The sequence below is a fragment of the Convolutriloba macropyga genome, chromosome 3 (genome assembly GCF_964194025.1).
Source record: "Convolutriloba macropyga chromosome 3, txConMacr16.3, whole genome shotgun sequence".
Classification (NCBI taxonomy): domain Eukaryota; kingdom Metazoa; phylum Xenacoelomorpha; order Acoela; family Convolutidae; genus Convolutriloba; species Convolutriloba macropyga.
Genome location: NC_134470.1, coordinates 72,026,579 through 72,048,834, shown reverse-complemented (window position 1 = coordinate 72,048,834; position 22,256 = coordinate 72,026,579). Strand labels below are relative to the sequence as shown.

General features: G+C 37.9%; 2 protein-coding genes across 2 annotated transcripts in view; one reads left to right on the top strand and one right to left on the bottom strand.

Annotated features, from left to right (window-relative positions):
- Positions 1-3,911: 3,911 nt before the first annotated feature.
- On the bottom strand, positions 3,912-6,184 carry LOC142337272 (heat shock-related 70 kDa protein 2-like). The gene has a single exon (XM_075386437.1). It carries the CDS (start codon positions 6,025-6,027, stop codon positions 4,093-4,095), a length of 1,935 nt encoding a protein of 644 aa, XP_075242552.1. The 5' UTR covers positions 6,028-6,184; the 3' UTR covers positions 3,912-4,092.
- An 11,054-nt stretch (positions 6,185-17,238) lies between these two features.
- LOC142336728 (dual specificity tyrosine-phosphorylation-regulated kinase 2-like) overlaps positions 17,239-22,256 on the top strand; it is an 11,096-nt gene continuing 6,078 nt past the window's right edge. Inside the window, exon 1 of the mRNA XM_075385639.1 lies at positions 17,239-17,313. Within this exon, the coding sequence (XP_075241754.1) occupies positions 17,239-17,313 (75 nt within the window). The remainder of the gene's footprint in view (positions 17,314-22,256) is intronic.

Below are 22,256 nucleotides of genomic sequence, written 5' to 3'. Positions count from 1 at the left end.
GGCGACGCTTGGTGAAAGAGTATCTGCCAACCCTTAGCCGACGGTCAAAATGGTCAAACAGCAACGATCGACCGCTCAAAGTGGACGACATCGTTTGGGTGCTGAAAGACCAATTACCAAGAGGCATCTAGCCACTGGGAAGAGTCATGGAAACAACACCTGGACGAGATGGAGAAACAAGAGTCGTAAAGGTAAAAACGGCCTACGGCACGTACGTTCGCCCCGTTTCCGGTCCCGCACGCGTTTTTTGTTCCTAGTTTTTTTTAATATTTCTCGCTTTGGTTTTAGGCAACGTGAGTTACCCCTTTCCCACAAATTGATGTACTGATGATATTGACAACATTTCAGCCTACAGTTTCAGAGCCAATTTCAAAGAAGATGACAAAAGAATTCAATTGATGCCTCCCAAAACCCTTGATGCCCCCTTTGTGCCCTTGCAGCATGTTGCCAATGTTATTGCAACTTTCAAGATGATTCAAATAAACCGCCAAAATTGCAACAAAAACTTTGACTCTTTTGTCCAACAACGTGAAACTTAGACGTGCTCTTTTAACGAATGATTAGACTAGAGATATGTTTTAAAACACCTGTAATTAAAAGTTCACCGCTTTCAAATTTAGAAAATTTATTGCTTTTGCCGCTTTCTTCGCTAAAAGTTACCTTTGTTGCAAAATCTACTGCGCTCGCTGTTTTCCTCGCTAAAACGAATTTTCACAGGAAAGCGATGCGGGCGCTTTGCTGTGAAAGTTATATTTTCACTTCTATTCACCGCAAATCTTACCTTACCTTACCCTTCCTCCAAAATTCGACCCGGGCATCATTGGGCTTTAAAAGTCTCTAAAAAAAGTTCTTTATTATTTCAATCCACCTGTTTATTGGGACTAGAGACCATGGAAATTATATATAAACTGATGGAAACATCTCGACGGAAACTTTCAGATTTTTCCGTTTGTGCCCTAAACTTAAGGGCTGGGTGCGTACTATTTGTACCCCCCTTAAGCGCTTTGTACATATTTTTAGATAATAATTTAACAATGGTAAGTGCTATCTGACTGGTGGTGCAGGACGCATTGAAGAGGGCAAACGTAAAAGATCCAAATTTTCGTACTTAAATGTTTTGTTATTTCTTATTGAAGAATATCAAATAAATCAATGAGTAATCAAAAAAATGACCTTTTTCCTTCTGGCCTCTAGTGCGTTATGCAGCCCCATGTGCCGAGCACGTGCATTTACTTAAATCAGAGTGCAAAAATTTGACACGTGAGGGAAGCAACGGAAAGGATCCACCGAGTATTTTTTGCAAATGTATTGCTTGATATATGCTCCAGAAATCTTTTGGCCTAACATGTCGATCTACGTGGTTTTCGATTAATAAAGGAAGATCTCATTGACTTTAGCTGGGTCTCATAAACTATTAGTAACAAAAACAGACGCAAAGGAAAGTAATTTGTTCAAATTTGTGTAGCGCTGCAGAACACTGATATTGCATCAATTTTTATCCTAACAAAAACTTAAACTGAGAAATAAAAAAACAGGTAGGGGAGTTGGCTAACTGATCGAATATTCGAATAGATATTTGGTTGAACTTACTATGTCCAATAATATTATCAGCAATGTTAAAGAAAGGTTGCTGATCACAAACATAACAATAGAGATACAATTGATTTTTGTGTTTCCTGGCTTTTTAACTTTCAAACAAAAACACTGTTCCATGTTTTTATGTGAAGATTTCATAAGGATTTTTTTCTCGTTCTTTTTTTGTCATTTTTTGGTTACTGGAATTGGGCAGTCCAGAGCATTCACAGAATGTATTAGTAAACTGGCCATGATAAAACAAGAATTCAATTTTTCACTATTCAGAGTTTCTAAAAAAACTTCTTTGTTACTATAAATTTTTGTTGGGATAGGAAAAAAAGTGGCACGTTCATAACCTAGTAAAAACACAGAATGAGAAGTACTATCATTCAGAGTTGATTTACTGTATCACTATGATCCGGGCACCAATTTCAAATAATTATAATACAAATCGAAGATTTTGAGCCATCATCTGTCTCCTCCGCGTGAGGCATCTATGTAACAGTCAGAGGAAAGAGTTTTGAAAATTCGCGCGTACTCAATCAGCCATCTGTTCCGAAACTTAATTTCGAAACAGTGCTTTTTAATCAACCTTGAGGAAGTTGATCTCTCCATCCAGCAAAACAATGAGCTGTTAACTGCTAATGGCAGACATTATCTTTGTTTCAAAAAATTTTTAAAAAGTGCGTCATAATTTTCTAAATTTTTAAGCTTCCTTGACGGTTTTTTCTTAATTGAAGCTCCTTCCGGCAGATTGAGTTTTGCAACAACTTATGCGGCATAATGTTTTTCGAAACTTCAGTTTTCAATGGGTTCAAACGGAACCTTTATGTCGAGTGTATAAATTATAGACAACAAACACTGAAGAATAGTTGTCTGGTGAAATTCACTGAAAGTTTTTTTAGTGTCCCATTTCAATTCTGTTTTATTATTTTATGTTTTTTGAAAAGTTGAACTATTTGACTGCATTTGAGACAATTATGCCGATTCTTTTATGTTATCGGCTTGAAAAACTACGTATCTTCAAAAAATAACTACTAAACTTGTCATCGTTTTGTACGTTGTACTTCTGTCCGTTGACAATTGTCTCATTACTTATGAAGGCCTTCACTCTTGGGCGAATTTTTTGTTCCTTGGAACAGTTGCAATTCCAGAAGTTTGTTTTTATTGCCGGAAATTTGCATTAAAGGTGCTTCAATTTAGCTGCAAAATTTTCAAAGGCATTAAAGCACTTTTAATTCACTCTAATTTGATAATCATATGTTGCATATTATAAATTTTAATTACTTGCAATAACACAGTCCGCTGAATTGAAAGATGGCCAGTTTAGTCTATCTTTATCTTCAATGAGAATACCCGTACCGAGTCCCCAGAGCCTATCAGGCCTGATTGTTCTTCAACAGTGAGTACTGAATTTATATTTTCAAGGACATCTTAGGCCTTGAAAAGGTGACCATATCTTACCAAGTGCTATGAACTTAATTTTGAAAGCATTCGTAATCAATTTTGGTACGTTTGGTGCTTTATTTGAACATTAGGGTACTCAACATTATGTTGAAAGTGCCCATGAAACTAGAGAAATGCACCATTTGAACCCGCTCTCCAGAAAAAATTAAGTCTTTATTCTTTATTTCAAGCGAAATTCCAAGTCTTGCGTCTTGTCTTCCAAGAGGTCACCAGGTCTTGGATCTACTCTTCACAGAGTGACCCAAGACTTAGCCGTTCTCTTGGCAGAGACAGACCCAAGACTTGGGATTTCTCTGGGCAGAGACTGCCAAGACTTGATTTTTCTCAGTCAATAGGAACCTCAGAGATCGACTCCTTTGCGTTTTCTCAGCAGCCTTGTATTTGACTTGATCAGACTTTGAATCAGGCCTGGGACTTTTCTGATTTTTTTCTGAATCGCCTGATCATCCTTGGTGATATGGCACGGGTAATTAAATTCAATGCTAACATGTTAAGTCTGTGTACGCTTTGTCAGAAAAATCACTTTTAATGTTTATATATCACACAATTTTTTTTGAAAATTTCTGTTTGTTCCAAAGTTTTTTGAAAGTTTCATTTATTCCAGAATAGTCTAGACTGCCTTTATTTAGCTATATGGATTGATTCAAATGAACATCTATTTGTTACTTAATGTAGATGCTTGATGGGGATCATATTTCTTTTATTTTTGCATCCTTCCCTGCTCAAACCCTGTTCCTCCCACGACAAAACGTGCAGGTAAATTTACCTAAAAATGCAGGTAAATTTACCTGCACGTTTTTTAGAGTGTTTGAAAACTACTTAGGCGCCATTTCTAAGATACTCACAATGACGCTCGGAAAAGAATGAACTTAATTTAAGAATAATTTAATTGAAACTATAACATATTATTTAGCAGTCTAAAATATCATAACACTACGCTATATATCATTACGCTAATATCATACACTACGCTATAATGTATATTATCATAAGTTCATTTGAAAAATTAAGTTCATTTTATCAGTTTTTGGCACAAGAGTATTTGTTTATTTAGTCAACTTCGTCAATGTTAGTACCTGCATGTCCATTCATTTCTCCCATATTTTGTCCCGTCCCGGGTTCATTCCCGCCCTGTGCAGCCCCGTTGGAGTAAAGCTTGCTCATCACAGGTGCAACTTTAGTCTGGATCTCTTTCATCTTATGATCCAGTTCCTCTTTCTCTGCAAGCTGGTTCCTTTCCAGCCACGATTCTGCATCCCTTAGAACATCCGCTACCATCGATTTGTCTTTCGGGTCCATCTTGTCCGCAACTGACGTGTCCTCAATCGATGACTTCACTGTGAAAATGTAGCTTTCAAGGGAATTCCTGGCAGCAACTCTTGCTCGGCATGCGTCGTCTTCTTCCTTGTACTTCTCGGCCTCGGCCACCATCCTGTCAATGTCTTTCTGACTCAGACGGTTCTGGTCATTCGTAATCTTGATGGACTCGTTCTTGCCAGTACTTGTATCCTTAGCTGTCACAGTCAACATGCAATTTGCGTCAATGTCGAAAGAAACCTCGATTTTCGGGACTCCTCTAGGAGCGGGTGGGATCCCTTGCAAGTTGAAGGACCCCAAGAGATTGTTGTCTTTCGTCATCGCTCGCTCTCCTTCAAAAACTTGAATCGTCACAGCTGACTGGTGGTCGGCATATGTCGTGAACGTGTTTTGAGCTCTGGTTGGTATCTTTGTAGTTCGTTCTACAAGTTTGGTCATCACACCTCCTGCGGTCTCGATTCCCAAAGACAAAGGAACCACATCAACTAGAAGAACATCATTGATTGCGTCATCTTTCACATTTGTCAGCACCGCAGCTTGAACTGCAGCGCCATATGCAACTGCCTCGTCGGGGTTGATGGAATAGTTCAGCTGTTTTCCATTGAAGAAGTCTTCCAGAAGTTTCCTGATCTTTGGGATTCGGGTGGATCCTCCAACCAGAACCACCTCATCAATTTGACCCTTGCTCAGATGTGCGTCTCGCAGGGCTCTTTCAACTGGATCCAATGTTCCTCGGAACAAATCATTGCATAGATCCTCAAACCTCGCCCGAGTGATGCTTGTGTAAAAATCGATACCATTATAGAGCGAGTCAATTTCTATTGCAGCTTGAGCGCTCGATGACAAAGTTCTCTTAGCGGCTTCTGCGGCAGTCCGCAAACGCCTCAGAGATCGTTTGTTCTGAGAGGGATCCTGTTTGTGCTTCCTTTTAAATTCCTCAATCAGATGTTTGACAAGGCGGTTGTCAAAATCTTCACCTCCAAGATGCGTGTCCCCAGCTGTGGCTTTCACTTCAAACATTCCATCTTCAATTGTGAGAACCGAGACGTCAAATGTTCCCCCTCCTAGGTCAAAGATCAAAACGTTTCGCTCGCTGGAGACCTTCTTGTCCAGACCATAAGCCAGTGCTGCAGCTGTGGGTTCGTTTATGATTCGGAGGACATTCAAACCCGCGATGGTTCCAGCGTCTTTTGTGGCTGACCGCTGGGCATCGTTGAAGTATGCTGGAACTGTAATGACTGCATCTTTCACTTTTGAACCCAAGTAAGCCTCGGCTGTCTCCTTCATCTTAGTCAACACCATTGAGCTGATTTCTTCGGCGTGAAACCTTTTCTTCTCCGATTTGTATTCAACTTCGATTTGAGGTTTTTCATTATTGTCCACAACTTTGAACGGCCATAATTTGATGTCTTTCTGAACAGTATCCTCGGAGAACTTTCGGCCAATTAGTCGTTTAGCGTCAAACACAGTGTTGTTCGGGTTCATAGCAGCTTGATTCTTGGCCGAATCTCCAATTAGCCGTTCTGAGTCGCTGAAAGCCACGTACGATGGAGTCGTTCTATGGCCCATATCATTGGCGATGATTTCCACTTTTCCGTTTTGGAAGACACCCACGCAAGAGTAGGTCGTTCCCAGGTCAATTCCAATAGCTGGTCCAAATCCAGACATTATTTTTGGACAATTTGATATGAAAACTGAGTTTAAGAATGAGATTGAGTTTCGAGTTATCGAGAATAAAAACGAGCAAAATGGTTCTTGAAAACCAAGAATTGTAATTATAAAGTGCAATCTAAAGTTGAGTTTGAAAAATAATTGACAATATATCTCTACGAGTATATGCTTTATACGTTTTAGAATATTCTAATCTATTCTAGAATATTCCATTCTGGAATATTCTTCTTTGTCATACCACTCTTCTACGCTACTTTGTGGTCATAATAGTTCTAGAATGTTCTTCACCATACCATCATTCTGCACTAGTTTTTGGTAATAATAATTCTAGAATATTTTTCGTAATACCATCATTCTGCACTAGTTTGTGGTAATAATAATTCTAGAATATTCTTCGTCGTCATACCATTCTTATGTGCTAGTTTTCAGAATTATTCATTCTAGAGCCTTGTGTTTATATTTTCACTGTGCTACCAACAGTTTGCAGTTTATTCAAATGCAATCTGTATTGAACAACTTTTTAGCCAATTTCGTCCGAAAAAAAAATCATATTGACATGGCCGAATAGTGAGCTTTTCGCTCACAGTTTGTAAAACTCGTTGTTTTATTACATGCCTTAATTCTCAGGTTGTAAATTTCTGCTAAAGATCTTTCGGCTAACTCAGCCGTTCTTGTTTTGCCAAGAATGAAACGGCTTTATAAATGAACAATTTGAATGGACGCATTGCATTGTCCATAAGCTGGCTCTCGAGCAATATTAGAAATAAACTTCATCTAAAGTAAGCACAGCTATGAAATAAGTTAAGGCGACTCAACAAGAAGTAGCAAAAAAACAGAAAACAGAATTTATGGCATTGTTCTCAGCAGCCATTCCGCGCTACTTCCCCCCCCCCCCCAACTGGCGCTAGTGAACCTGAAAGACGGCCCAAAATGTAGAAACTTGATGGCTGGCCAGACGGAATTAGGGAAAAACATTTTGATTTCTGATTTCCCGTTTTGGATGTGAAGGTGGATTTTTTCAACAATTACCCCCATTATGTAAAACAGGGTACACTCTTAATAACGTGCAGGTAATTTTACCAGAACTATGCATATCTTTTTTAGCGTTCCTGCACACTACCTGCACGGTACCTGCACGTACCTGAAATTGCAGGTAATAATACCTAAAATGTGCATGGGGTCCTCCTTCACAATATACCTGAAATTTACCAAAACAAGGGAAACGTTATTTATTGCTGCCACTGTAATTGCTATCGGTTGCACCAAAAATGTTTGATAAAAAATTTCATTGAGAAAATAAATGAAGAATTGATTGAAAAAAACACGCGTTTTGAGTTGCTGCTTACGTTATTTGCCTATTGTTTTTCTGTATTGTGCGCGTTTTTTTTAACTTTCGCTGCATGGTCATATTGTAAATGTCAATTTTGCACAATAGTGTATGTGAGTAATCAAAATGCTAGAAATGAAAGACAATCAAAATGCTATAAGTGGGAGGTGGGCGTGAGAATCAACGCGGGGAGTGCAATAACAGAAAACAGCCCTGATTTTCTACCATTTAATGAAAAGGGGACATTGTTGAGAAAATCATGGTTAAGATTAAAGTAAATGTGATCATTTAGCCTTAAGTTCAAAACGAAATTTATTAATTTTTCTTAAAAACTAGGTCTGTTGTTCCATTGTGACCTTTGTTTGAAGTCTGATGGGTCACTGAGGCATGACCTTGGCCTTCAAAGTATGAAAAAATCATTATTGCATTTAATATTAGAGTATCGACTAAAGACTTACTCAGTGCAAGAATTTAATGTAAAAAAATAAATTAATCAAAATTGCTGAATGTTCTATATTTTGATATGTCCCTATACCAAAATTATCGCTATCAAAGTAAAATTGACTAGTAATGGAATAAAGCTAATCAAATGAAAGTTGATCCGATAAATTAACACATTAGCGGCACGAAGCACGGTTTGAGCTAATATCAATTGCCAAATAAGATACTCTATTTTTCGATTTCAAACAACTGCAATTAATAGTTTTTCAATATATTTGAGTTAAATCCCACATACTTGCTATGAAAATCACGGTCACTAACGGTTTGCTGATATAAAATTAAACTAATCAGAGGTCATTTTAATGTCACATACTTTCGGTTTCAAAACTGATTGAGACTGGTAGTTGTTGTTATGCAAAGAATTCAACGCATTTTTTAGTAGCAGCACTTCAACTGCAAATCACAAAAATGTGAAGAAGTTTTGCTGAGCTCTTTGAAAATTCTGATCAACACTAGCAATTCATTACTTTCTGAGAAGAATAACTGAAGAATTTTTTGGCAATGAACATCAAAACAAATCAAGCATTTTTGCCTTTTCAACAATTTCTCCATTTATTAAAGCGGGCACACTCTTAATAACGTGCAGGTAAATCTAAATGAAACATGAATATGTTTTTAGCGTTCCTGCACACTACCTGTACGGTACCTGAACGTACCTGCAAATGCAGGCAATATTACCTAAAATGTGCTCGAGTTCCTCATGCACAATATACCTGAAATTCACCAAAACAAGGCAAGTTGAAAGTAAAGTTAACCTAAGTTTTCAGGTAACTTAATCTATCAGTGAATTACCTGAATATGGTAAGTTTTGTGAAAATGATCAATTTGTGCTAGAAAACCACCTTAAATTTGTGTTGCTCGAGCCAATTGAGACCAAATAATCTGCAGCATTTTTCAGCATTATTGAATAGGTAAATGTTTCGTGCCCTCCACCTTACCTGCACACTGTGCTTGCTAGTCAGCCTTTAAATAATTACAGTTTATTCTTGAAAAAAATGCAGACTGAAGATTTAGAATTTCAAAATTTTTTTAACATTCCACGATTTTGGGATTAGTCTTTAATAATTTTCCAAGGGTGTTTATAAAACTCACCAGAGCTATCACAAACGATGGGTCATCACAAATTTGCACCCCGGTGGTTCAGGAAGAGTCACATTGATGCCTTTTCAGCCAAATTACAACCCCAAAGTAGCTGAAATTATCATTTTTTTGCAATTTTAACCTATACGAAATGTCGGAATTATCTAACGGTGGCAGAATCTTAAAACATTGAATACAGTGAGGGTGCCCTTGCCAACCCGAGGACCTTTAATCCGATATCAGAAAAATACGGTTGCCATAAAATATACCAGAGAAAGGGGATTCACTCTCTTCTCTGTTTTTGCCCCCTCGGCCACCACTCCTCTACAGCCACAGTAATTGTATCCCCCTCAAAAAACTTCCTTTTTTGTTTGAATCGATAAATGTTTTGGGAACGGCATTTGGTTGAAAAAATTGGCATTTTTGAAAGATTTTTTATATCGGTTACTAAAAAATTGTTTGATTAAATTTTTCTTTGACAAATTAAACAACGAATTGATTGAAGCAAGCGTTTTGAGTTTCCGTTTAAAATTTTTGCGAAACAATATTTCTGTTGTCTGCGGTAATTTTAACATTGGGTGCATAGTCATATTTTAGACGTCATTTTTGCTGATTTCTTTACTTGAGTGTATGAAAGGCAATCATAATGCTAGAACTTGTATAAGTGGGAGGTGGACGTGAGAATCGACGTGGGGAGTGCAATAACAGAAAAAAAAGCAGAGATTATCTATCATTTAAAAAAAGTAAGACATTGATGAAAAGATTTTGATGAAGATTAAGGTAAATGTGATCATTTTAGCATTAAGTTAAAAACAAAGCATCGATTTTTTGAACAGCTAGGTCTGTTGTTCCCGTATCACCTTCATTTGAAATCTGATGGGTGACTGAGTCACGAACTTGGCTTTCAAAGCACAAAAAATAAGGTTTATTTTTCTATTTAATATAAGAGTATCGACTATAGACTTACTCAGCGCAAGAAATTGGATTCAAAAAGTTAAATTGCTCAAAATTGTTGAATGTTCCATTTTTTGGTTTGTCCAAATACCAAAATTATGGCTATCAAAGTCGAATTCACTGGTAATAACACAAAGATAATAGAATATGTGTCGATACGATATATGTTAACACATTAGCGGCACGTAGCATGTTTTGGGCTATTATCAACCGCCAAATAAGACATTTTCAATTTAAAACAACTGCTATTAATATTTCTTCAATATAGTTGAGTTAATTCCCACATACTTGCTTTAAAAATCACGGCCACTAACGGTTCGCTGATATAAAATTAAACTAATCAGAGGTCATTTTATTGTCACATACTTTCGGTTCCAAGACTGGTTGAGACTGGTAGTTGTTGTCATGCAAAGAATGCAACGCATTTTTAGTAGCAGCTCTTCAGCTGCAAATCGCAAAAATATGACGAAGTTTTTGCTTAGCACTGTGAAAATTCTGCTCAACAGTGTTTACCGCACTATTTTTTTTTTACTAGCAATTCATTGCCTTCTGAGAAGAATAACGGAAAAATTTCTTGGCAATGAACATCAAAACAAGTTTTCAAGCCGCTTATCAGTAGAAATGGCCTTCTTCTGCAATGTTTCAAGGTTTCAAGGAGCTGAATTCATCAACTATAAATGAATGTATTTTTACACCAGTTCTTAAATACTGAAACCAACGGAATTCCTAGAGATGATATGAAAAAACTTGTCTCTGTAGTTTGGCCAGAATTATTAACCAATTCAGAGTAAGAAGAGTCCAGATTGGTCCTTTTTCGATGACCCGCCAAAACGATTACAGCAAACGGGAGCCTTATGTGCAGTTATTACTATTTTTAGAGAATAAAAACAAACATTTTACATGTGGAAAAATAAAAAGTGCTGATGAAATGAGATTCATAAGCTGTTGATCTGTTGTATTGATAACCTCCGTTATGTTAACCAAGTTAATTGTCAATTAAAGTCTTTTCTGAAACCTCTGAATTATGTGTTGAGGATTCAGAAAAGATTCATTTGAAGAGATTCAGAAAAGACCTGTTTTTTTTAATCTTCAAAAAAATGTAAATTTAAAGTTATAACCACAACAAAAACGTTTGGTTAAATATTTAGATTTTCAAAATCGCCTCGTAAATATATGAATAGTTTGGTCTTTATACGTGCCTTACGTGCCATTTCAAATGCATGCTAGTACAAATTGTCACTTATCAAGTGGCACTTATAAGTCATTATTGCCATTCATCAGTCAGATAATTGATTTTGTGGTATACAAAGGGAAATTTATAACCATTTCGAATCTCAGTTTTGATATTCGGAGCTAGTTGTTCACTCTCCTGTTAAATATTACGCTTGAACAATTGTTCTATGGTTAACATTCGAAAGTTCCTTGATTCGTTAAATGGGCTTTAGAAGTGTCCGAAAAAACTTTCCACAAATATTACTACATCTGGTCACACCCAAAAATAGTTAACATACTCAAAGCCCGTTATGAAAACGAATTTCTTTGGGCAACACAGATTTTCGGACACTAATGGAGACGTCTTGTAAAAACGGGTTAACCGCTCCAAATGCTAAGGAAACAACAAAAGTCTCGCCCAATATAGCCCCCCAGCCAATGGGTAGCCACAAAACTTGTACTTCTCGTTATAGTAAAGAAATCCTCAATGGGAGCTCTTGATTCGGGCTAAGATTTCTCGGAGGGAAGCTAAAATGAAAACGAAAAAAAATTTTAGTTTTATATTTCTCAAACGAAGCATTTTCCTCACTCATCAGTTCAGTTTTTTATCTCATTGATTTTTATAATTCTAGCAGTTAAACTGCAAGGTGGGCAGGCGAATCTGGTTGATATAGTTCACGTTATCATTTCAGTCATATCAAAAAAGGAAGGCACGCTTTGATTCAAATTCAGGGCAGTTCTTGCTGTTATTCTATGTTGAATTTTGAGACGTTCTCAATTAAATTAACGATAAAATTTTTCTTTGACTTGTTTGAAGGGGTCGATACTGTTCGTTGTGGTATTTTCCCTATTTTACGACATATGAGATTCAAGAAAATTTGTTTTTGATTTTTTTTTTGTTTTTGTAGAAAAGTTTAGTTGAAGTTTACAAAATGTAAGAGAATGTAGATAAGGATTCAATTACATTGTTCTAGACAGTTTGCAAAGTTTTTATATCAGTTTTAAGTTGCGGGAACAACCAACTCGTTTTGGTTGCGATAAGGACAAAAGTCAATGTTTTTTCAAGTTTCACTTCTGACTTGATTGTTGCACGACATGCTCCAGTGGAAAGAGGAGGCCAACTAACACATCACAGACGGTTGACCAGATCGTCAAAGAGGGTGTAACCCAAGTTGCCTAGAGAACCATTTCGAAAAAAGGTAAAAAACTGGGCTAATCAGTCAAAACGCGTGCAAGCCTGGAGAACGTACGTGCAAAAAGCCGTTTTCACCTTCACTACACGGTGTTGTCCATTTCGTCCAGTGTAGACTTCGAGAACACGTCCAAGGAGCCAAATTCCACGTGGAGTCATATCTTTTAGAATCCAAACGATGTCATTGACTCTGAGTGGTGTTTGGTCACTTTCGCTCCATTTGGACCTCTTCAACAGTGTCGGAAGATACTCCTTGACGAGTCGTTTCCAGAAATGTTAAACAGTTTGCTGCACATTCTTCCAAGATTTGAAGCTGGCGGGAATTTGGCTGTCGAACTTTCCTGGTGGGAGAGAGTTGAACGGTCTGTTGATCAGAAAATGGATTGGCGTGAGGGGCATTTCATTCTCTGGAAAGTCAGCGACAATCGTTAGTGGTCTGGAATTCAATATAGCTTCGGTCTCAACCAAAATTGTCCTGAAAACGTCAAGCGACAATCGTCTGGAGCCTAGAAAGATCAAAAGAGTGCGTTTTGCGGTCTGGATCAAGCGCTCCCAAATACCGCCAAAATGAGGTCCATAGGGAGGATTGAACTTCCAGGTTCTGTTCGTCGTTGTTGCCATTGCTTTGTAGATTTTGTCGTTGTCCAGACGTTTCATACATCTTTTTAGTTCCTCAAATGTACCTACAAATGTCTTGCCATTGTCACTGAGCATTGTTGTTGGCTGACATCTGCGGCTTAAAAAACGTCGATATGCGCTTAAAAAAGTGTCAGTGTTGAGATCGGGACAAGCTTCTAGATGGACACACCTAGTAACCAGGCAAGTGAAGATGAGGTCCGAGTGTTTTTCAATCTGTCCTTTGGAATCTTCTATATAAAAGGGTTCAAAAAAGTTGACTCCGCTGTTCGCGAAAGTATACTGGGTAGAGTCTGTCGGGAAACGGCAGGCAGGAAGGGGAGCCATGACAGGTTGAATATTTTGAGCGGCAAATCGTTTGCAGAGAAAACATCTGTACTTTATACTCAAAAGGGTTTTCTGAGTCCAATGATGTGGTATCTTTGCTGCACAAAAGTTTTCACTGGCTCTGTTCCTTGGTGAACGCAAACGTTGTGTGCATGCTCTATATAGAGTCCCGCTATCTTGTATTTTGCATGCAGTATAATAGGAAATTTCTTGACTTCGAGGTTATCTGGCGCAAATTGCAATCTTCCGCATGACCGATGAATTCCATTGTTGTCCAAAATTGGGTTGAGCGAACGGGTTTTGCAAATTGAATCTATCCTAGAACCACGTTTCAGGGCTTGGATTGTTGAGAAGAAGAAATTTTGCTGCGACATTTTGATCAGCCGATTTCTTGCAAGAATGACGTCTTCTGTTATATACTGCTGCTCTTTAGGCTTTTGCTTTTTGATCCAAAAGACCAAAGTGAAGGCTGTTGCTGAAGTCAGGAGCAATTTGTTCCAAGTTGAGAACCGTGTCAGTTCGATTACTTGCTCCAAAAAATTGCGTGAAAATTCATGCATTGCTAACACATTCTTTGAAGAGTTTTCAGGAGCGCTGAGCTGTCTTTTCGAAAGAAGTGCTGGCGTCGTTAGCCACTTGGCTGGACTTTCGTCTGGATTGAGACCGCAGTTCCCGTGGTTAGCTGGATTTTCTTTGGTAGTAACGTGTTTCCATTGGTAAGCATCAGCTGATGCAAGGATTTCTTTGAGGCGATTCACAACAAAAATATGCCGCTTCTTGGTTGTGGATAACCAGTCAAGTACTACTTGACTATCTGTCCAGAGTGTAGAACGAGTAATGTGAAACGATGAATCTTTCATGATGGTTGAAACAAGGCGCACTCGGATGACTGCGGCTTCCATTTCTAATTTGGGCATGCTGATTTGTTTAATTGGAGCACCTTTGCATTTGTCTATTAGGTAACAAAATTTAAAAATCAGTGGCTAAATTAGGAACTGTTTTCAACGGCTTCATGTGCTGCAGCTGAGGCGTCGACAAATATATGGATTTCAGTTTCACTCTCTGGTGAATTACTCTTTTTGAGAGTTCTGTTCAATGTCACTTCTGGTGAAGAAAAGTATAAGTCCAAATTCTTTTGAAGTGGTTTAACTGTTTGAGGGGTGATTTGTTTGTCCCATTTTCCCCCAAGTTTCCACAGTTCTCGAAGAACTATTTTAAAACGGATCGTTGATGGCGACATTATCCCTATTGGGTCGAAGATCGAGGACACAAGACTAAATATCTTACGTTGAGTGTACGCTGAGGCATCTTTTGTAAAAACAGTGAGAGGTTTCCTAAAAAAGCAGTCTTTCCCAAGATTACATTTAACACCAAGAACTCTAACAATATCTGTCTGGTTGTCTTTGTCTTCTGGAGGGATTTGGTTTAGGACTAGAGAGCTGTTTGAAACAGATTTTGTGAGTCGAAACCCCGCTGTTTGCAGACAATGTTTTGTTTCACGAACTGCCTTACAAACAGCTTCTTCTGTTGCATGTGATTGGATGTAGTCATCCATGTAAAAGTGCTTTCTGACGGCTTTGAGGGCTTCTGGTAATTGTTGACTGTGCTCTTTGGCACAATGGCTAAGAACGTATATTGCGCACGAAGGCAAGCAATTGGCTTCAAAGATGAGGCTGGTAAATTGGTACTGTTGTATTTGATTGTTTGCTAACCAGAGAAATCGAAGAGCAGATTGATCAATCTGATGGATGGCGATTTGCATAAACATGCCTTCGATGTCCGCAAGGACTGCAACGGGATGTTCTCGAAATCTCATCAGGACACCTAAAAGATTATTAAGGAGATCTGGTCCAATAAGAAGGTTTGAATTAAGCCATTGGCCTCGGAATTTTGAAACGGTATTTGCAACTCGGCGGACTTTTCCGGGCTCATTGATATTTTCCACAGAATGTTGTGGCAGGTACCAAATTCTGTCTGGTTGGGGATCTTGTATTTGCACCGGTTTGACATAGTTTTTCTCAAAGTCTGTCAGGAGAGTCTTATTGTATTTTTATTGCAACAAAAGTTTACGCTGAAGGCGTGTGTGGAGGTTTTTGACTTGGTTCAATGCATAATAAAAGTTGTTTTCCGACTTTTTTTCTGATTTCCAGGGCGGTTTGATTTCATATCTCTCACCATTGTGTTGATGGAGTTCTTCAAAATATCGAGAAACTGTTCTTCTTGTTTTGTGTAAACTTGTTCACGGTGCTTTTGAATGCCATCAGCTTGAATACTCCAGAACTGTTGAACAAGTTTCTCAAGTCCGGGTTCATCTGTTCTGTTTCTTGACACATGGAAAATAAATTTCTTCTGCTGACTTGGGGGCTGCTGAGTGGTGTCTGAGATACAATTCTCATTTTCACCAGCGAGGGTCCAACCAAGTTTTGTTTTCACACCAAACCGTTGGTTTTGATTGCCAGGTATAACATATATAAGGTAGGTGAATGCGAATGCCTTAACACCCAGGAGGGCGCCGATTTTGCCATCGGCAATTTTCGGGAAATATATGTGACGCAAATTGTTGAAGGCATCACAAATTTGATTAAGTTCAACATTTTGCAGCTGCGACCTTCGGGGACGGTGTGCTTAACGTTCGAGAGAGTTCAAACGAAATTTCAGTTGACTTATATGGAGTTATTGTGACTGCTCAACAATTTTTGAGAGGAACATGCTGTTCTATGTATTGAGAAATTGTAGTGGTACTGACCGTTGAGTTTCACGGGAAGCTCAAGAAATTCAGCTATGGTGTCCAATACAAAGCTGAATTGGCTACCGGGTTCTATGAGGGCGTAGGTATCGAATGCTTTATCCCCCTTGAGGAATGAAACAGAAATAAGCTGCAATTCCTCATACAAATTTTTCTGTGTTTCTGAGCGTTGGTTAAAGCTGAACGATTGGTTAATTGCCTTGATGTTTAAGTTACGTCGTTGCACGTTTTGCGGGCTTCGTTTTGCCATAACGGCTGTTGGGGCTTTTTTAATCTGATTTTTCTGTTGAGATGTATTTGGAGTTTTTCTTGAAGCTTTACTACTAGTCGAAGCTGTTGGATTGCTACCAGAAAAAACTTCAGTAGAAAAAAATGCTGTAGGGCGTTTGATTTGCTTGGCAGCATCATGAAAAACTGTGTGGTGGAATCCACTGCAAACCTGACATCGATTTTGAGATGGGCATGGTTGTTTGTGGTGTTTGTTGCTCAAGCAGCTTGTACACAAATTGTTTTAACTGACAAGGTTGTATCGATCACCTGGTGGGCACAACTGATACTCAGGTTATGTGGCAATGTTGTGTTCTTGTTTGCACTTCTCACAAGATCGTTTTGTCTTAAAATTTTTTTTCGGAACGTTTTGTGAAGTTGACGGTTTTTTTGCTGAGGCGCAAAGTTCCCATGTTTTCTACTGTTTTCCGCTGATGCATTGTTGACTGACATTGAAAGATTGCTATTGTATGGTTTGGTTTGCAGGTTGTTGAGTTGAGAAACTTTGATGCTTGAGAACTGATGTTTCTTTGATTGCTTTCTCGACTCCTCTTTGTCGTAGATTTGAGCTTGGAGCTCTAACCATTGTTGAAAATCCACAAGTCGGGCCTGATCTGAGCTCACTAAGAAAATGTTCAGTCTATATCAGAGCCAAATGATGTGGTGTTTTCTCTTTGGCTTTCCTAATGAGTGTTGTAGACTGGAGGTCTGCTGTAAAGCCAAGGTATTGGAAGGCTTGCACAAGTCTTTTCAAAAACGATGAAAAGGCAATGAAGTTTTGATTGGTTTGGAAGTTCATTTGCCAGATTCGAGCTGGTTAATGAACGCATTAACAAGAATAGTACGATCACCGAAATGTCGCGTTAGTTCGTTCAGTGCTGTCTGATAATAAGATGGATCGCAGGAGTAAGCATGAATCAAGTCCTTTGCTTTCCCACTTACAGTATTCTATTATCAGGTTATACGATGCGTGTCTGTAATGGAAGTGTTGTTGTGAATCGTTGTGTTGAAGTTATTGATCCACTCGTGGAAGGAGATAGGGTTACCATTGAAATCCTGAAGTTTCAGAGGCGGCAATTTGACTGAATGTTTGAAATGAACATTTCCCCTATCATGTGCTACATTAGTGTTCGAGTGTACTGAGCTAATGTGTTGATTTACAGTAGGTAGTAAACTCTGGTTGATTAAAGACTGGCTTAACTGACTTTGCCCAACAGGATTTAGCTGTTGATTAATGCACATTGGGGCATGGATCGTGGAAATTACTGGAGCTTGAAAGTTCGACGGAACTTGAGAGCCAGGAACAAACTAGTTGTTACACATCTGACTGGGTTGTGCCACATTTTGACTAACTGAGAGGCCTGTGCTGACGAGGCCGTGTTGACTGTTTACAGGTTGTGGAAATTGCAGAGGAGCTGCAATTACGTTTGATTATGAAGCTACCTGGTTTGGCAGAAAATTAGGAGCTGCAGGACTTAAGACGGTATTTCGATGCTGTTGTTCCATCAGTTGCTTGGTAATTGGAGGAACACTTGCGGAATGTACCCCAGTTATAGGACTAATACATTGATTGGATTGTAGGCAATTGTTTTCTGCGACTATTTTATCAGTTTTACTTGGAAGATGTGAGGTTCTGTTTGCCAATGTGGGTAAGCAGGCAATTTTTTGCGGGTCACAGTGTAACAGTTGACTATCGAGGTATCCATTTGTTTCTATTTGAACTTGAGAAGGTCCAAAATTCTGTTGCAGATTGGGAAAATTGTTGGCATACGAATCCTGATTGTTTCTTTGCTTTGGCACGTTTAAATTACGACAATCTGCACGTAATTGAATAGTTGGATCTGCCAAAATGAAGGGGTTTGAAAGTGAGTGATTACTTGAAAAGTTCAAATTCTGGATTGGAGGCAATAGGTTCTGCGAGGTGTTAAAGTGGTCACTCAAGATGATTTGAGCTGTTTCAATTTCGTGGAAATCTGTATTTACCAGACCCTGATCTTGTTGGAGATGTGAGTTCTTGTTTGGTATCTTTGTCAAAGCAGGGAAAAGGATTGGGAGCATTTGTTTGGTTTTCAAATTTATTTTTCGATTTTAGAAGACTTTTATGAACTTCCTTTTTAGGATTTCTTTGGTGGGTTTCAAGCACTTGTTAAATTTGAAGTCCTGGTTCATTAGATGTTTGTAGAAAAAATGATGGTTGATTTGGCCGTGGTGGTATTAGGGGTGGCTGATTGAAGATGTTACTGCTGGTCTGCTTTTCTTCTAAATCGCGCTGATGCTGGATTCGTTCCTTGTCGTCACTGGGCGCAGGTGTTGATTGCCGAGACAAATTTCGTCTGCTGGAGATCATGCTGACATCATCTCTAATGTGACTGGAAGACCAACTGAGCTGGCCCTCATCGTCCAACAGATCAACTTTCAGTTCCAATTAATTGAGTCGAGTTATTAGTGTCGTTTGTCTATTCAATATTGATGATGCAGTGCTTTGATGTGGTTGCTGTCTCATCACTTCCTCTGAGAGTTTTTTGAGCTCTTTTTCCTAACCTTTGATCTTGTTGATCATCAAAGACAATGATTGCAAAATCCTTTTCTGCTCCACAGTCTTCTCAAGGAGATCGAGCAGTTTCTTCATTGACATTTCTGTCGCTTTGAAGATATTGATGGCAACTGACATTCAGTGCTGTTCTGCATCGATATCTTGGTGGCTGTTGCTTTGTTGAAGCTGATTGTTGATGCTATTGGTGAAGAAGCTCGTTACTGAAGGTGAAAAAAGGCTTTGAGAACCGGAGCGACGCAAAATTTTGATGTAAACATTTCGTCTAAGGTTTGAAAGCTAATGATCCTAGTTTTTTCATGTTCAAAAGACCAGCGACGCAACTTTTCTCAAAAACTGATGTCCTAAGATGTGTTTTGTGTGCTAAATCTGGCTTTTTCCACTGAAAAAACTTAAGAGCTTTTCCGAAACTTCGCGCGCTTTATTCGACTTTCGTTCAACAGTTCTTAATAATTGCTTGTTTTTTGTTGTATAAACACAAGTTTTGCTTAAATATCCGGCTTTAGCTGTTTTAACTAGTGTGCGGCTACTGTGGTTGACAGGGAAAATGTGCTTTGCTACAATTATGCAGTTGAACCAATATTAGACCAATATAATGCAGTTGAACCAATATTAGAACTCAAATAATTGTTACATTAAACTCCTTTTTCTTGAAAACTTCATTAAACTTGTCTGTTTTCTCTCAAATACGAATAAATTACCAACGAGAAAGCTCATAAAACTACCCAAGATACTTTTCCCCAGCTTCCTAACCCAAACCCAACACTATGATTAATAAATACCTCTCACAGTTTTTTGCGAATTTATAACTTTGAAACCTGTTCTTTTTCTAGGAGTTTCTTGTTGTTGTGATAGCTAAAGATAAGAAATTTGTAAAAAAAAGCGATGCGTTTAGGCCACAAGAGTGACAGAAGGGCTACTGAACGCTAGAAAGCTGCAGAGACGAGTCATATTGTGGAAATCCTTAGAACTCTTTGGTGTGTTGTCTTTTTTCGGGTTTTGCGAAAACTTTTTCGTTTTCTGTAAAACTGTGTGAATTTATCTGCTGTTTTTCAAATTTTCTTCGCTATCTTTAATATGCATTGACTTTACTAAACTTTCAAAGCTCTCTCCGACAGATAACGTCTGAGATCTGTTCTTCAAAAAACTGAAAATAGGAAAAAAAACATCAAATTTTCTGGTGACTACTGGAACCAATTTTCTTCGAAAACTCCTCTTCTGCTGATGGTAGCGTCTGAAACCAATAGGGATAAAGGGATTTCGCAGACGGCAACGTCTGAAACCGAGGACTTCTTCAAAAATTTAAGTTTTGGAAGATTTTTCTAAAAAAAATTAAAATGGTATTTATTTTCGTCAAATGAAAGTTTTGATTTTTAGTGTGGCGCCTAATGACCTACTATTTATCTTACCATACAGGTGAAAATGTCAAACTGACTGACAATGACTTGTTTTAGGGGTTTAATTAGTGGTTTATATGGCAATTCAAATGAATACGTGGTCAGAAAATTAACTTGGGTTTTTTGAATTTTGTGAATTCAAAAAATTTTTCTGGCATTTCTTATTTATATGACACTGATTGGATATATCGATGCAAATAGCTTTCTGTTTGATTACAAACCAATTGAAAAGAGTGGTTTAATAGTTTTTTCCGCAATTCAAATGGATATTAGTCAGAAAACTAAATTGTGTTTTTTGAATTTTCTGATTTAAGGAACATTTCTCTGATTTTTGTGTATTTTTTGCAGATTTTTCTTTAAAAGTAAGAAAATCGCGTTTACTAATTTTGAAAATAAAAAAATTAGTCAAGGTTTATCAATTGACGTGTTATAGTTACAGAAAAAGTTTTTTGGGGGACAAATATCAATTTTTTATAGGCTTTCTGTCGAAAAAAAAGTAGAGATTTTGGATGGCTCTAACCGGGGAAGAGGAGATCAGAGGTAACGTCTGAGACCTCGGGCGGAATTCTGCTGGTGACGTCTGAAACCAGTAAAAAAACTAGATCCTCTCGTCGGGGTGACGTTTGTAACCCAAAATTGGCTTCGTCGCTGAAAAAATTGCTTGTCTTTTCTTTTTTGTGTTTTTTCTGTGTCCTCTTCTTCGTCTTGACTGGTTGCCAGCTTTCAAGTTTCGTTTACTGTGCTCGGCACTTGATGGTTGCACTGACCGCTGATGCTTTCTTCAGTGCGTCGCACAAGTTGTGGAACAAAGAAACTATTTGCCAGTAACAGGGGAGACTTTTGTCCTCAAAATTGTTTTGGGGAAAAAAGGTTTTGTTCTTTGAACCAGGGGTAAACCATAAAATGTAAGAGAATGTAGTTAAGTATTCAATTACATTGTTCTAGACAGTTTGCAAAGTTTTTTTATGTCAGTTTTAAGTTGCGGGAACGACCAACTCGTTTTGGTTGCGATAAGGAAAAAATTAATGTTTTTTCAAGTTTCACTTCTGACTTGATTGTTGCACGACACAAAATACTTTCAAAATGTTTAAAACGTGAAAACTTAAAATTGAATATACGTTGTTTTCAGACACACATAACTTGAAACGTATGAATCAAAACTGGAGGAAGCTCATGTTTTATTATTCGAATCGTTCTAAACCTTCTAGATATAATAATGGGGGCTTTTTTGCTGATATTCGTTTAATTTTGAACTAAACTTCCATGTTAAAGTGTGCAGACTGTTGAGAAACTAGTTCACATAGCCGTAAATATTTTTGGCTGAAAGTTTTTTGTACTGGCTTATTTAATATTTGAGTTTTGAAGCACTTAATTAATTTTGTGAGATTTTCGTTTTTTGGGCTTTAAGGTTTTATTATCGTTCCACTGGTGTAATTTCTGTTGATTTGGACTTAACTTCGCGTTTATGTTCAGTACTCGAGACTTCTAATCGAATACTACTTGAAATCTCAGTTAAAAATCGATCAAAATTTTTTTTTGAAAAAATGGCTTTTCTTTGTTTTTTTCTAACACAACACTTTCATTTTTCATCGGACCATCTTTTTCAATGAATTTTTCAACTTCGGCAATTAAATCTTATCAATTAATTTGCACGCATTCATTGCACGCAAGTGAGTTATTACAACAGATTCTCCAGGTTTTAAGATAACACACACATTTTTTAAAAATACTTAAGTTATGAAACTCAAAAAGTATATTGTAAAGAGGACGCCATTTTTACACTGGAAGTTATATTGAACACGGAGTTTTTTTTAAATTTTGTTTTAGTTGATTACGATCATCTCAAATGACATGTAAAAGATAACGTTTTGTGCTTGTAGTATCTTCTCGAAACTATTTCTAAGTCAGTATCAGTACTGTGCAAGTCTAATATCATTACTGTTTCAGACCTATGATCATGTGTCTTTTTGCGATTGTCAGCCAGAAACCAAGTCTAAATCCCTAAATTGAAGTCGCCGCGATTCTAAATAAAAACC